Raw genomic sequence first — 12,767 nt, forward strand, 5'->3', positions numbered from 1 at the left:
TGTTCTAGGGAGTGGTAGGGGCAGTTGAAGTGGTTCGCAACCAGGTGTTGTTGTTATTTGTTGCGAACCAAGTGAAGGTGCTCCACAAAGCGGTCTCCAAGCCTCAGCTTAGTCTCCCCGATGTAGAGGAGGCCACATCAGGAACAGTGGACACAATAGACCACATTAGCGGATTTGCAGGTGAACATCTGCTTGATGTGTAAGGTTTTCTTGGGGCCTGGGATGGAGATGAGGGGGGAGTCGTAGGGGCAGGTGTGGTACCTCCTGCAGTTGCAGGGAAAGGTGACCGGGGTGGTGGGCCTGGTGGGGAGTGTGGAGCAGACGACAGAGCCACGGAGAGAGCGGTCTCTCCGGAAGGCAAATAAGGGTGCGGAGGAAAATATATCTTTTGTAATGGGGTCAGATGGTGGCGGAAGTGGCCAAGAATGATGAGTTGAATCTGGAGGTTAATGGGGTGACACGTGAGGACAAGGGGAATTCTGTCTTTGTTTTTATTGCAGGGAGAGGATGTGAGGGCTGAGGTGCGGGAAACACAAGTGATGCAGTCGAGGGCAATTTTGACTACTGATGGGGGGGCGGGGGTGGAAATTGCGGTCTTTGAAAAGCGAGGCCATTTGGGATGTCCGGGAGTAGAACGCCTCATCTTGGGAGCAGGTGCGGTGGAGGTGGAGGAATTGGGAATAGGGGATCACACCCTTGCAGGAAGGTGGGTGAGAGCTGGTGTAGTCTGGGTAGCTGTGGGAGTCAGTGGGCTTGAAATAGATACCAGTTTCCAGGTGGTTACCAGGAGGTGGAGCCAGAGGAAGTCCAGGAAGGAGAGAGAGGTATCAGAGATGGCCCAGGTGAACTTAAGGGTGGGTTGAAAAGTGTTAGTAAAGTGGATGAACTGTTCGAGCTCCTCATGGGAGCATGAGGCAATGCCAATACAGTCATCAATGTAACAAAGGAAGAGGTGAGGTTTAGGGCCAGTGTAGTTGCGGAAGATGGACTGTTGCACGTATCCTAGAGAGAGGCAGGCATAGCTTTGGCCTATGTAGGTATCCATGGCCATCCCTTTTATCTGTAGGAGGTCGGAGGAGTTGAAGGAGTTGTTGCTATGGGTAAGGACAAGTTCGGTTAGGCAGATAAGGGTGTCGATGGAGAGGGACTGGCCGGGTCTGCGGGGGAGGAAGCAGCAGAGGGCTTTTAGACCATCTGCATGGGAAATGCAGGTAAACAGGCATTGGAAAGCCATGGTGAAGATGAGGTGTTGAGGGCCAGGGAATCGGATGTTTTGGAGGAGGTGGAGAGCTTGGGTGGTGTCCACCATGTAGGTGCAGAATTCCTGGACCGGAGGAGAAAATGGAGTCGAGATAAGTGGAGGCATGTTTGTTGGGGCAGGAGCAGGCAGAGACAATGGGTCGACCAGGGCAGTATCCCTAAACCAACCTCATCCCAAGACCAGACCCCTCTCGGCCCGCTTCTTTGAACTGTCTGTCTCGTCTCCCACCTCACTGACCAACCCCCAGCCCCACTTCCTACTTACACTCACCTCAGCTAGCCTCATCCTCACCTCCTTGACCTGTCCACCTTCTCTCCACTATCCACCTTCTATCACCATCTCCCCCTCTCTCTCTCTATTTATTTCAGAGCCCCCTTCCCTTCCCCCATATCTGAAGAATGGTCCAGACCCGCAACATCATCTCTCCTGCTCCCCGACGCTGCTTGGCCTACTATATTCATCCACCTCCACACCTTGTTATCTCAAACTCTAGCATCGGCAGTTCCTACCATCTCCAGAGGAAAGGAGCAGTCAACATTTCGGGTTTTACCCTTCTTCATGATTTTTCATCTCTAACAACTCCAATATGACTGACTCTACACCAGTGTTACTGTTTTCTACATCTGGTCTCAAGTTGCATAGCACACTGGTTGTAACTTCTTTCTTGTCCCCTCTGGGAAGGGGACATTGGTTTAAATTAAAAAGACAGACAAGGCATTATTAGAAAACCCAGTCACTGCCTACAGAAATTTTCTCTCTTGCTGTACGAGAATGAGGAAGCATAGTTGTTTATTCCTAGTCTAATTACTGACAGGATTTCCAGAAGGTCAGTCAATAAGATTTCAAAATTACATTGAATTCAAATTTTTTAAAAATTGCATTAAAGGTGTTTGTGATGCTTTCCAGGCTAGAAGAAAATGCTGGAAACAGTGCATGGTCAGCCAGGGTTTAAAACAAAAAGGAAAGATTGAGAGATTTCCACAGGGTTGAGCATTAATTCAACAGGCATCTGTCCAAAATAGGCCCCGTTTCAGCAAAAAAAAAGGATGCTGGCTCTCAACAATGTGGTTTTTTTTGCAACCAGATGCTGAGTATTTCCAGCTTGTCAGCTTTCCAATGCTCCATACACACCCTTCCATCAAATACTTGCTGAGGTCATAGAGGTCAAGGTAAAAGTTCAAGCCAAATCAATAAAGACTTCAGCTCGCCTCTCAGGAAAGAGGTGGATGGGCAGCCAGATGTCTTTCCTTCAAACTTTGAACGGGTTGTACAGGAAGACATTGCCACTTGTGTGGGAGTCCAAGAACTAGATGCAAAGAATGTCGCTATTAAATACAGACACAACCTGCCCTCACAAATGGAATTGCAGCCATGTGGAACATTTTAGCTGAAAAATATAGACACATTTCAGGGAAGCACAGGAGGGAGACAGAAATAGAGGGAATATGTTGATAAGTAGAGATAATGTAGGACAGTAGCACAAACACTGGCAGGGAGCAGTCAGGTCAAGTGGTCTGTTCTCATGCTGTAAACCTTCTGTTCAACACCATATGAAAATTCTTTCTGCGGGATCTGTCTTGGGCTCATAAATCCACGATATGCCACAGGAGAGGAAGATTTAAGCCTTAAACAAGAATCTTATCCCTGCATCAACAGCTTTTGATTCATCCAATTGTCAATTCTCTTCAACAAAAGAAAAAGGTGGTAAATTTTTGTACTTCCTGCCCGGCCCTTGAACATTTCAATGGACAGAACATTCTCTCACAACCCACTTTTCCATTCTGCACTCCATTCCAACAAAACCGAACAGCTTCCTAGCTGTCAAGACAACCTGAGCACTATTTTTTTAGCTGCTTGGGAACAGGTTTAGAGACAGGAGTTGGGTATCACCTGGTGCACATTGAATGAACTGGGTGGTCGGAGGTAGAACCCACTGCTGTTCACTTCTGCTGCTGGCTCAAAAGCCCAGTCCATACGCTCAAGATTCCCATCTCATGCTCAACCAATTCTGGACCTGAGCCAGTGACCGAACAACGGTGAAATAATAATTAGCTGCACTTCTGGACCCTGGGTGGAGGAAGAAAAAGGCAGATACTTGAGTACACAGAGTCCTCTTTATGGGAGCGCATCTGCCATCAGCTCCGATCTTGCAAGAGAAACAATTTCAGGCGGAATTGCATTACTCAGGCACAAGTGAGGTGAAAAGCTTTCATTCAATACTTGTCACAGTGGGAGGACAGAGTGGCTCCCTGAATCTCTCCCAGGACTGCATACAATGAAACCTTTTTGCACTGTCTTTCTCTCCTACTGGAGTGTTTTGAAATGCAAAGCTTCCCTTCATCTTCTCACTACGTAGTTAACAGAACACAAACAGGCTTCCAGCCAAATGAATCTACACTGCACCATCAAATCCCATTGATGTGCTCTTCTTCCCCATGTGTGCATTGACTTTCCTCTCCGAAGCAACTACACCATCATTTCAAAGGAAATTTGTTTGGCATGGAAGCAAATAAATTTGCAGAGCTAGGGAAATGAGACTGATTGCCTGCTATCTGTAGAGCAATGGATGGGCCAAAAAGCCTCTTTCTATGCCACTAATCACTTTATTGACTTATCGCCCTACTCTGTTTACTAGCAACTTCTACATCATTAGGTGATGAAATATGCCGTGAACTCATGATTCGTGAAAATCTCACAGTTACAGTCAGTACTTTGGCTTCTTCGGGTTTCTGCTGATCTTAATAGTCGTATCCTAAGAATCAGTTGTTTCTAAGTCTGGTGTCTAAAACTACTCGCCTTGTGCTAAATTGTAAATGATGCATTGAAAATGGACACCTCCGCCCTATAGTTCTATTTACCTTTTCTGTCCAGGCCCATTTGCCAAATACCTTCAACAACGTCTACTGACATAACCCTAAGCACTTCACCACTTTTAGTGCGAACACACACTGCTCCTCCTATTCTCAAGTGAGTCACACCATTAAGCACACACTAATTTCATTATTAATCACAGAACACCCAGCAACAAGGAGATATTTCACGGATAAATTCTGCAGAAGCCACACCCAAGGAGCGTCATTGCAAACAAAGCATCCACATTTGCAAATTACATACACTCCCCAGTGTCAAAACAAGACCAGAGAAATGAGAAAATAAAGGCTCTTGTCAAGTTAAGCAGTGTGCAAGGTCCGAGCATCAGCAGGAGACCATTCAGCCCCTCAAGCCTTTTTCACCTTCAATGGATAATGGTGATCTTCACCCACCTTGGCTGCATGACCCATTTTCATGACCCTTGGCTAGCAAACATCTACTGGTCTCAGATTAATCTAAGATGGTGTCAGTTTTATTGACATTTGTTCCATATTTTCTAGGAGCCATTTAACAAATCCTTTCCAAAGCGGTGCTGTTCCACAATCTTGAACAAGGTGGCAACCACCTACTGAAGTTAGCTGGCAGATATTAAAAACTCAAACAGGCGGCACTTTTGAACGAAGATTAAAGGGTCTTGCTGTTATGTTCAATATATTGCACTGATTTGATGACAAGCATTTTAATGCTGCAAGCTTTCAATCATCGTTGGACCAAGCGAACGGGGCCAGAGAGGGATTTGCAACATTTAAATACTCAAATGCCCAAAGTGGTCCTACAGTAGGTGGACTGCAGCAGTTTAAGGAGGCAGCTCACCATCACTTTCTAAAGGGCAACTAAGGACTGACAGTAATTGCTGGCTCAGCCAGCAATGCCCATGCCCCATGAGTGAAAAAGAAAACAAACAAAGATAGCCGAGCTTAAAAAGCAGGAAACTTCTAATGCAAGGCCGTTAGCTGTCACAGGATCAGGAAGATCATGGCTTCAAATCCTTGATCCCCACTGTTAGCCCAGGCTCCTTAATAACACCCAGTGACTCCTGCCAGCAGAGAGGCGATGGCTTAGTGGTATTATCACTGGACTGTTAATTCAGATAACGTTTTGGGGACCAGGGTTCAAATCCCACCATGGCAGCTGGTGGAATTTGAATTCAATAAATATCTGGAATTAGGGGTCTAATGATCACCACGAATCCATTGTTGATTGTCAGTACAAACCCATTTGGTTCACCAATATTGTTTAGGGAAGGAAACTGCTATCCTCACCTGGTTTGGCACACATGTGGCCCCAGGCCCACAGCAATATTGTTGACTCTTAACTGCCCTCTGGGCAATAAATGCTGCCTAGCCAGCAATACCCTCATACCATGAATGAATTTTTAAAAAATGCCTGTGAACTTTGCACTTTACCCTCGCTAGGCCAGTGTAGTAAGGACTACAGAGAACACCAGGACAGTTAGAGACCTCAGTGTTAACTCAATGTCTATGATCTAGTTGAACAATGTAGTAAGTTTAAAGGGGTTGAATGGGCCTTGTCCTGTAACAATGTCAGTAACAAAAGCTCCCTACCAACCTCCTTCAAGCAACATTCATTGAAATGCTTTTTCTTTTATGTGGAATAGCATCCTATGTTCTTTAGAAACTGTAATCACAGTGAAGCAGATGCCAAATTACAGCCAATGAGAAGAGACAGCGTGCAAGAGATTGATTTTAAAGAGGGCTTGAAATGACAGGCAGTCTGTTTGTTCCTTTTATCAACCATTGACAAGGATTGGCCATCACTGACAAGACCAGCACACTCCGTACAAATCAACACAATTCAAACAGTCAACAAGAAAACAACTGACCTTCGAAGTGGAAACTATTTAAAAACTGTTAAATTACTTCTTAAGCAGCTGTCAGCTCAATCTAACCCACACCCTGATTTTCAGATTACTCTGAAGCCTCACTCCTTCACATATTTCAGGGCTTTCTGCAGCACCACAGCCTTCCAATGTCTCCAAACATTAACAAATTCATCTGTCCACTATTGGTAGACAAGTTAATGCCACCAAATCAATCAGCCTCACCCTGTCTTGCAACATCCCACAACTCACACTCCTCCTTTAAGCAGCCCCTTGCTATCAATTCTCAAATTCCTAGTGAATTGTTTCAACATGTGCTGTTGTGGTTCCATGTTATGTAAACTGATAACACCCCTGCGAAAAACCCTGGACCCTTAACTGCAGATACACTCTACATGTAGGCAATATGCTTCTTAATTTAAAAAAAAATTCTGCAGCTTATCAGCTCAACTAGGTGATGGGAATACAGAAGTCACTTTTTAGTGACCCCCCCCTCCCTGCCCCTCGTTACCATTGTTTGTCTGCACCCAACTATGATCCAGCTCTGTAATGATCCCAATGCACATTAATGAGCTACATCAAGCTCACAATACCACTCTGTGTGACTGAGGAATGAGACCATTGCTCCTTTACAATCAATCCTAAATTTCAATTGCAGCACTAGTCAATTGCACTCTTCTAAAGATACTGTCACCCACAAATGCAGTTTTCTGCTTTCATTCAGCAGCAAGCCTTGCCTTCACACCATTGGTGTCACAGCCACCGCATGTAACAATGCAACTCACTTTGTTTGTACCATTTGTGGCTGTATTTGGGCATCTCACTGACAGCAATGGACTGTGAACCTTGCCAAGTTGGGGATTGATCGACAAATGAAGTGATACTTCAACCTGAACTGCCTCTTCTAAATACTGTCTGAATCAAATCAATGCACATTCAAGGAGTAAAACAAAATCTACAGGAGGGAAAATTGAGTGGACACAGTTGCTCAGAATTTGAGGAGATGGGATCAAATTAGCAGCTATCAGATTCCTCCCGATATAGTAGTGGGTCATCAATATTGCCCCACGTTCCAAGAATGATTTTAAAAGAAAATCTAGACTTGTCACACAAATCATAAAAATTAAGCTGGAGTACAAACTGTTTTTCAAAAGTTACTTACTTCCAACTGAACAAAAAGTTTCACACGTTGTTTGGCAATGGCAGTCAATCATGCAAACAAAGAAATTAGGAGCAGGAGTAAACCATTTAGCCCCTCAAGACTGTTCTGCCATTGAATGAAATAGCGAATGATGGCTATTGGGTTCTCTACTTCACTTTCTTGCTTTCCCTCTAATTACTACTGCACAAAATGTCCTAGCTGGTTTGCATTCTGCATTTTTCTTGAAAGGAAAGGGACACCATCTCCATTTAAAAATCTGCATTAGAACTTAATTTTAAAAAGAAATGCAGTAAATACTTGGAATGCACAGTCTAGGAGCCTGGTGAGGTATGTTCAATTGTAATTTTCAGGGCAAGAAAATGTTTGCAATGCTACTGGGCAGGCTCTATGGAATTAGTGGAATTGTTCTTGCAAAGAGCTGACACAGCAGTGATGGGTTGAATGGTCTCCAGGGTAATCATTTGATTATTCAGTGGTGGTCAGACAATGACTGTAAATTTGCATGGATGTTTACCTGGGTCTGTCCCCTAGAGAAGAATTAGTGCAGTTATGGACATTGTTCACTGACTCAACATTTAGCTCAGTGAAATAAAAACAAAGAACCGTAGGTGCTGAAGATCTGAAATGAAAACAGAAAGTACTGGGAAGCACAGCAGATCTGGTAGCATCTGTGGAAAGGCAGAGTGAATGTTTCAAGTCCAATGACCCATAACCAGAACATTTTAAAGATGTTCACTCTGTTCTATCTCCCCCCAGATGCTGCCAGACCTGTTGAGTTCTCCAGTATGTTCTGTTTTTGAATTAGCTCACTTGAGTTCACACTCAGAAGTAGAGCCCATTACTTCAGAAGAAATACAAAACATTTTGCAGCAAGTGACTTCAAGCAGAAATAGTAGGGATAGGGAAGAGGGTTTGTGCAAAAGTGGGTACAACCCCTGTCTAAGTCAGAAGTTTATGGTTCAAGTTCCACTCTAGGACTTGATAACCAAAGGAGGTGGGTACATTCATTTATTAACTTACTCAGGCACTGTTGCTGGGCCAACATTTATTGCCTATCCGTAGCTGCCCCGAGAAGAGAATTCAGCATCATGATGATTGAAGTAAGCAGAATGATGGTGCTGATACAAAAGGTTGATGGAAGGTGAAACATTTAGCTGAGTGGGCTGGATAGAGTAGATAGTGAAAAGCTGTTCTCATTTGTAAAAGAAAGAGAAGTGAGAAAGCGTGGATTTAAAATGATGTGCAAATGAAGTATGGGTGATTTGAGGAAAAACGCTCACTCAACAGTTAGGGTATGGAATGCACTGCCTGGAAATGTGGAGGCAGGTTCAAATGGAAGTATTCTCGATGGCAATGAATGATTATTTGGATAAAAATGTGTGCAGGGATTGAGGAGGAGGGTGGAGGCAGGAGATTGGCACTGAGCATAAAACTTTAGATTTCACATCAGGGATCGGATGCAGTGGAGGAACAACAACTAAACTGGAATCCATGTGAGTGGGATGGATGGAATATGATGTTGAAACAACAACATTTTGATTCCACCAGTACATATCGTATTACTTCCATAGGGGCATGAAGAATTGATCAGATTTAGCACTGTCTCCAGTGGACGAACAAAAGCAAAAGAAAGGTTTTAAAAACAAAACTTGCCGCAAGCATTGGTTAAGATCTGGAATTCTTCACAGCCAGAAGAGTTCCCCAGGGTTGTCAGTGTTTTGCAGCCTGCCCAGCCACAGCTGGCAGGACACCAAACATCTGCAAAAGCACATTCCTTTTCTTTTGCGAGTCCCGAAAAATTTTCCAACTAATCATCTCTGTCCTCCCACACACCCAACAGAAAATCGCCACCTGTGGGAGTCAGCAGAGAGAAAGGCCGGGGGTGGGGGGGGAAAAACAACAGGAATTCAGTAAATCTCACACTGCAGAATTCCCTGGGTAAGGAATACCTGCCATAACCGCACAAGACTGAAGTTTGATACCACACTAGACCTTAATAAAATGAAAGGCCATCCTTCAAGTCCGACCCGTGTTAGTACTGAGAAATACTAGCTTATTCACAGTAGCGGTTCCAGATTTGAGGGATTTCAATTGCATAGATCGATGGCAGCAGTTGGGAATAAGTTCCAATGGGGAACAAAACATTCGAAAGGGGTTGGGGGGGTGGTAGAAGTGGAGTTGTGGAGAGAATGGGGTGAAGAGAGGAGGTGACAAATGTTTCGAGGAGGTGTTGCAGTTAGCGATACACAGCATTGAGCAGCAAAGCGAGGAAGCAGCGCTAGAGTGGGGTCAGTGCCTCGTGAACCGTTTCTCACCTCTTTCCTCCTGTCCGGGTTTGCGGGACGGGTTAGAAGGGCCGTGTCTCCCTGCACGACCACAATGTCCTCCACACACAGGCTGAGGGGCAGCCCGGGCTGCTCACTCGCCGGCAGCTCGATGACCTGCAGGCCCAGTTTCTGCCTCAGGATGCCGGTGTAAACACCGAGCTGGCGGTGCAGTTTTGCAGCGTCCACGCCGCCACCCTCGCTATCTTCGCCGTCCTTCTCTCCGTCCTTCAGTCCCATTCCGGCCGGGATCCCCCTGATAATGGCGTGAGTGTACTTCCCGAAAGAACCCATGGTTCCCAGTGGAAACTCTGCCTTTTCCCAGGACCTGGAGACCAGCAAATGGCTTGAAATCCAGTTCCAGGAGATCAATCTGAATTCGATTTATTTCATTTGCTTAATTCCGGTCTAAATCGTCTTAATTTGCCCTCGTTTCTGATACCCAGTCTAACTCTGTGCCCGTTATGAAAGTACAAATGCCCCAGTTCAACTCTCCTCCCGCTACAAATTTTCCTCTAACCCCCCCCCCCCCGTTCCTTTCCGCTTGATTCCTTGACCCACCTTATTCTCATGAACTTGTGGATAATTTGATTTGATCGCCCAAGATCGTGGTTGTCAAGAATCCCTGCCTCTCTCTCGCTTAACCCGTACCCTCTCTCGTCCTTTTTAAACCGTTTCCCTGCCTTGGCAGTCCACAATAAACTCAGCTCCGGCCGATCATGACATTCCCGCTCGAACCGTGTGGCTCCCTGGGCTCCGGCGCCTTTCAAAATTTAAAACGAATGTTACTTTCCCCCGTCCCCTCGCTATTTGGGTGATTTCGATATACAATCTGAACTGTATAATCTGTATTGTCTTCCGCTCGCGTAGTCGGCGCTGACCACTACCCCACCCCAATTAAATTGAAAATCTTTTGAGGCGGATTCACAAATCCTCTCCTGTTCCGCCACGCACTTACTCACTCACTCACTCATAGTTAGAGTAATCCTCGCCTTGGATCTGCAGCGTCCCTTTCTTTTTGTCCCCCCCCAATCAAATTCTCTTCTGATTTTTGATTTTCTCTTTTGCTAACGATTTTTGGTCTTTAATCTCTCTCTTTTTCCTCCCCCACCCACCCCTACTTTGCCCCTCTAACTGGATTCCGTTTACGGATACTGCAGTCAGTTTGAGAGTGCTGTGATTAACGGCGCGGAGAGAGAGAGAGTGTGAGGTTTAAACGTGTCTCGACGTTATAGCGTTTCCAACGGGCTGTGTTTACAAAAGAGAGCGGGACTTAATGGGAATAAAGACAAGACCGAGACGGGGAGGGAAGAGGCGGAGCGGGGGGAGGGAGGTGAAATGAGGTAACGTTTGGCTCCTCTCGCAGAGGAGCACCAGTCGATGGCTCTCTCGGCTGCAGGACGGGGGCTAAGTTTTATTTTAAAGTGTTAGAAGTTTCCTCTAGCCTTTGATGCCGTGTCCCCGTTCTAGCCTTGATCACGTTACTCCCCATTAATTTTCTTGCCAGACAGCCGGACTGATGCATAGCAAGATCCCAACATCCAGAATGACCCAAAGTGCCGTTTGCCCCCGACTCCCGGGGCTGTCAACGTGACTCCCCGACCAAATCGCCGCAAAAGTGAGCAGCCAGGCTAAAATGAAACTTTAGCCAGCTTGACGGGGATGTCGCTTAGCAGTTCAGGTGGCGCCTCGGACAGTGCGGCGCTCCCCCAGGACTGCACCGGGCCAGTTATCAGCCTGCATTCGCTCTCTCTCTTTCTCTTAAGGTCCTTGGGGCTCGAACCCCCTCAGCGCGAGGCAGGAGAGCCGCAACAGGTCTCCAGTTTGAAGGAAAGCACACCCAACCACTCCTCAATTGATTACAACAGAGCTCCGATAACGGATCGAAGCCCGAGTGCTGTTTGGATTCAAGAATGAAGCCAATTTGTGAGCGAAGCGCGCCGGGAGAAAGCATGGATTGAGGCTCAGGGAATTTTGAAAAGTTGATGCTGTTCTAGGCTGCACAGGAAGCTACCACACAAGAAAGGAATTCATTAAGAATGCAATAGCCGGGCGGCATCCCACCAAAATGTCGGATGATGGAGGACTGGGGAAGACAATTCAGATTTTAAAAGTCACGACGTCGCTGTGTTAGAATTTGCTGCATGTTGAATCCGTCCCTGAAGTATGGCAGCGCGAAACTTGAATTGCCCCCAGGGGAACCCGCATCTCATGTAATCTCTGGTCGTTGTTCTCTCACAGATACCTCCTTTTAGTGTGTGTGGTGGTATTTTTCTAATCAACCAGCTCAGAATTGCTATTACACGCCACTGGAGCAGGTGGGACTTGAACCTGGGCCTCCCCGTGCCGGGGCAGGGACCTTACCACTGCAGCACAAAGAGTCTCGTGTTCTGGCTCCCTATCCAACACTCCAATCCCTTCCGTCCACTCAAATAGTCCGGACCCTAGGCATTCCCGGTCTGACTCAGTTTCTCTGCTGCTCTCCCTATCACCATGTATTTTTGCATGGTGACGTTCTGTTTCTTGTGTTTGTTCCGACTTCTATTGAGAAACGAGTCTGGAGATAATAGGCTTTTTCTCAATCCTGAAGCACAGTGAAAGGTCTAGGGGAGATCTGATGGAGGTGTACAAGAGTACTTTGATAAAAGGAGTTAGAGGGGAAAAAAAACCTGATTCCATTAGCTTCCCCAAGAAAGGACCGCAAGTGTTGCAATGGACAGGGAATGAGGAGAGATTACACAAAAGAGGCCTTTTTTTTCCAGAATATCAAAGGTTGAGGGCGATATCCTGTCATCACGTCACTCTTCGTTTACTTGCTATGACGCCAGTTTGCAGCAAAGCGCACCCACCCACTCATCAATTGATTACAACAGGGTTCCGGTAACGGATGGAGGCCCGAGTGCTGTTTGGATTCAAGAATGAAGCCAATTTATGAGCAAAGCGCGCCGGGAGAAAGCGCGGATTGAGGCTCAGGGAATTTTTAAAAGTTGATGCTTAGTACTACCTCTTCAGTGTCGGCTGTCAGGAAGCCAGAATCTCTGACAATCCGTTCTCTAATCTCTTACTGAAGCTGCCTGACTAAACCAGATTAACAACCCCAAACAGGGTCACAGTATTCTATGACCTCTTTACAATCACTACTTCCCTCCCCCTCTGAGTCCGAGGATATAGACTGGCCCTTTTTCTTGGTGAGCCTCGTGGGGCACTTAAGCACTTGTTCAAATTGCTCTGACTCGGCATCTGTTACAGGTGACTTGTAATGCAGGGGAACTCACTTCTTACACCTGGAGCACCTCTGTTCTTCCAGCA

General features: G+C 46.0%; 1 protein-coding gene across 1 annotated transcript in view; it reads right to left on the minus strand.

Annotated features, from left to right (window-relative positions):
* ddah2 (dimethylarginine dimethylaminohydrolase 2) overlaps positions 1 to 10,732 on the minus strand; it is a 75,830-nt gene extending 65,098 nt beyond the window's left edge. The window contains exon 1 of the mRNA XM_048520245.2: positions 9,450 to 10,732. Coding sequence (XP_048376202.1) covers positions 9,450 to 9,752 — 303 coding nt within the window. The 5' untranslated portion in view covers positions 9,753 to 10,732. The remainder of the gene's footprint in view (positions 1 to 9,449) is intronic.
* Between the last annotated feature and the right edge of the window lie 2,035 nt (positions 10,733 to 12,767).

Source organism: Stegostoma tigrinum, chromosome 34, assembly GCF_030684315.1.
Source record: "Stegostoma tigrinum isolate sSteTig4 chromosome 34, sSteTig4.hap1, whole genome shotgun sequence".
NCBI lineage: Eukaryota > Metazoa > Chordata > Chondrichthyes > Orectolobiformes > Stegostomatidae > Stegostoma > Stegostoma tigrinum.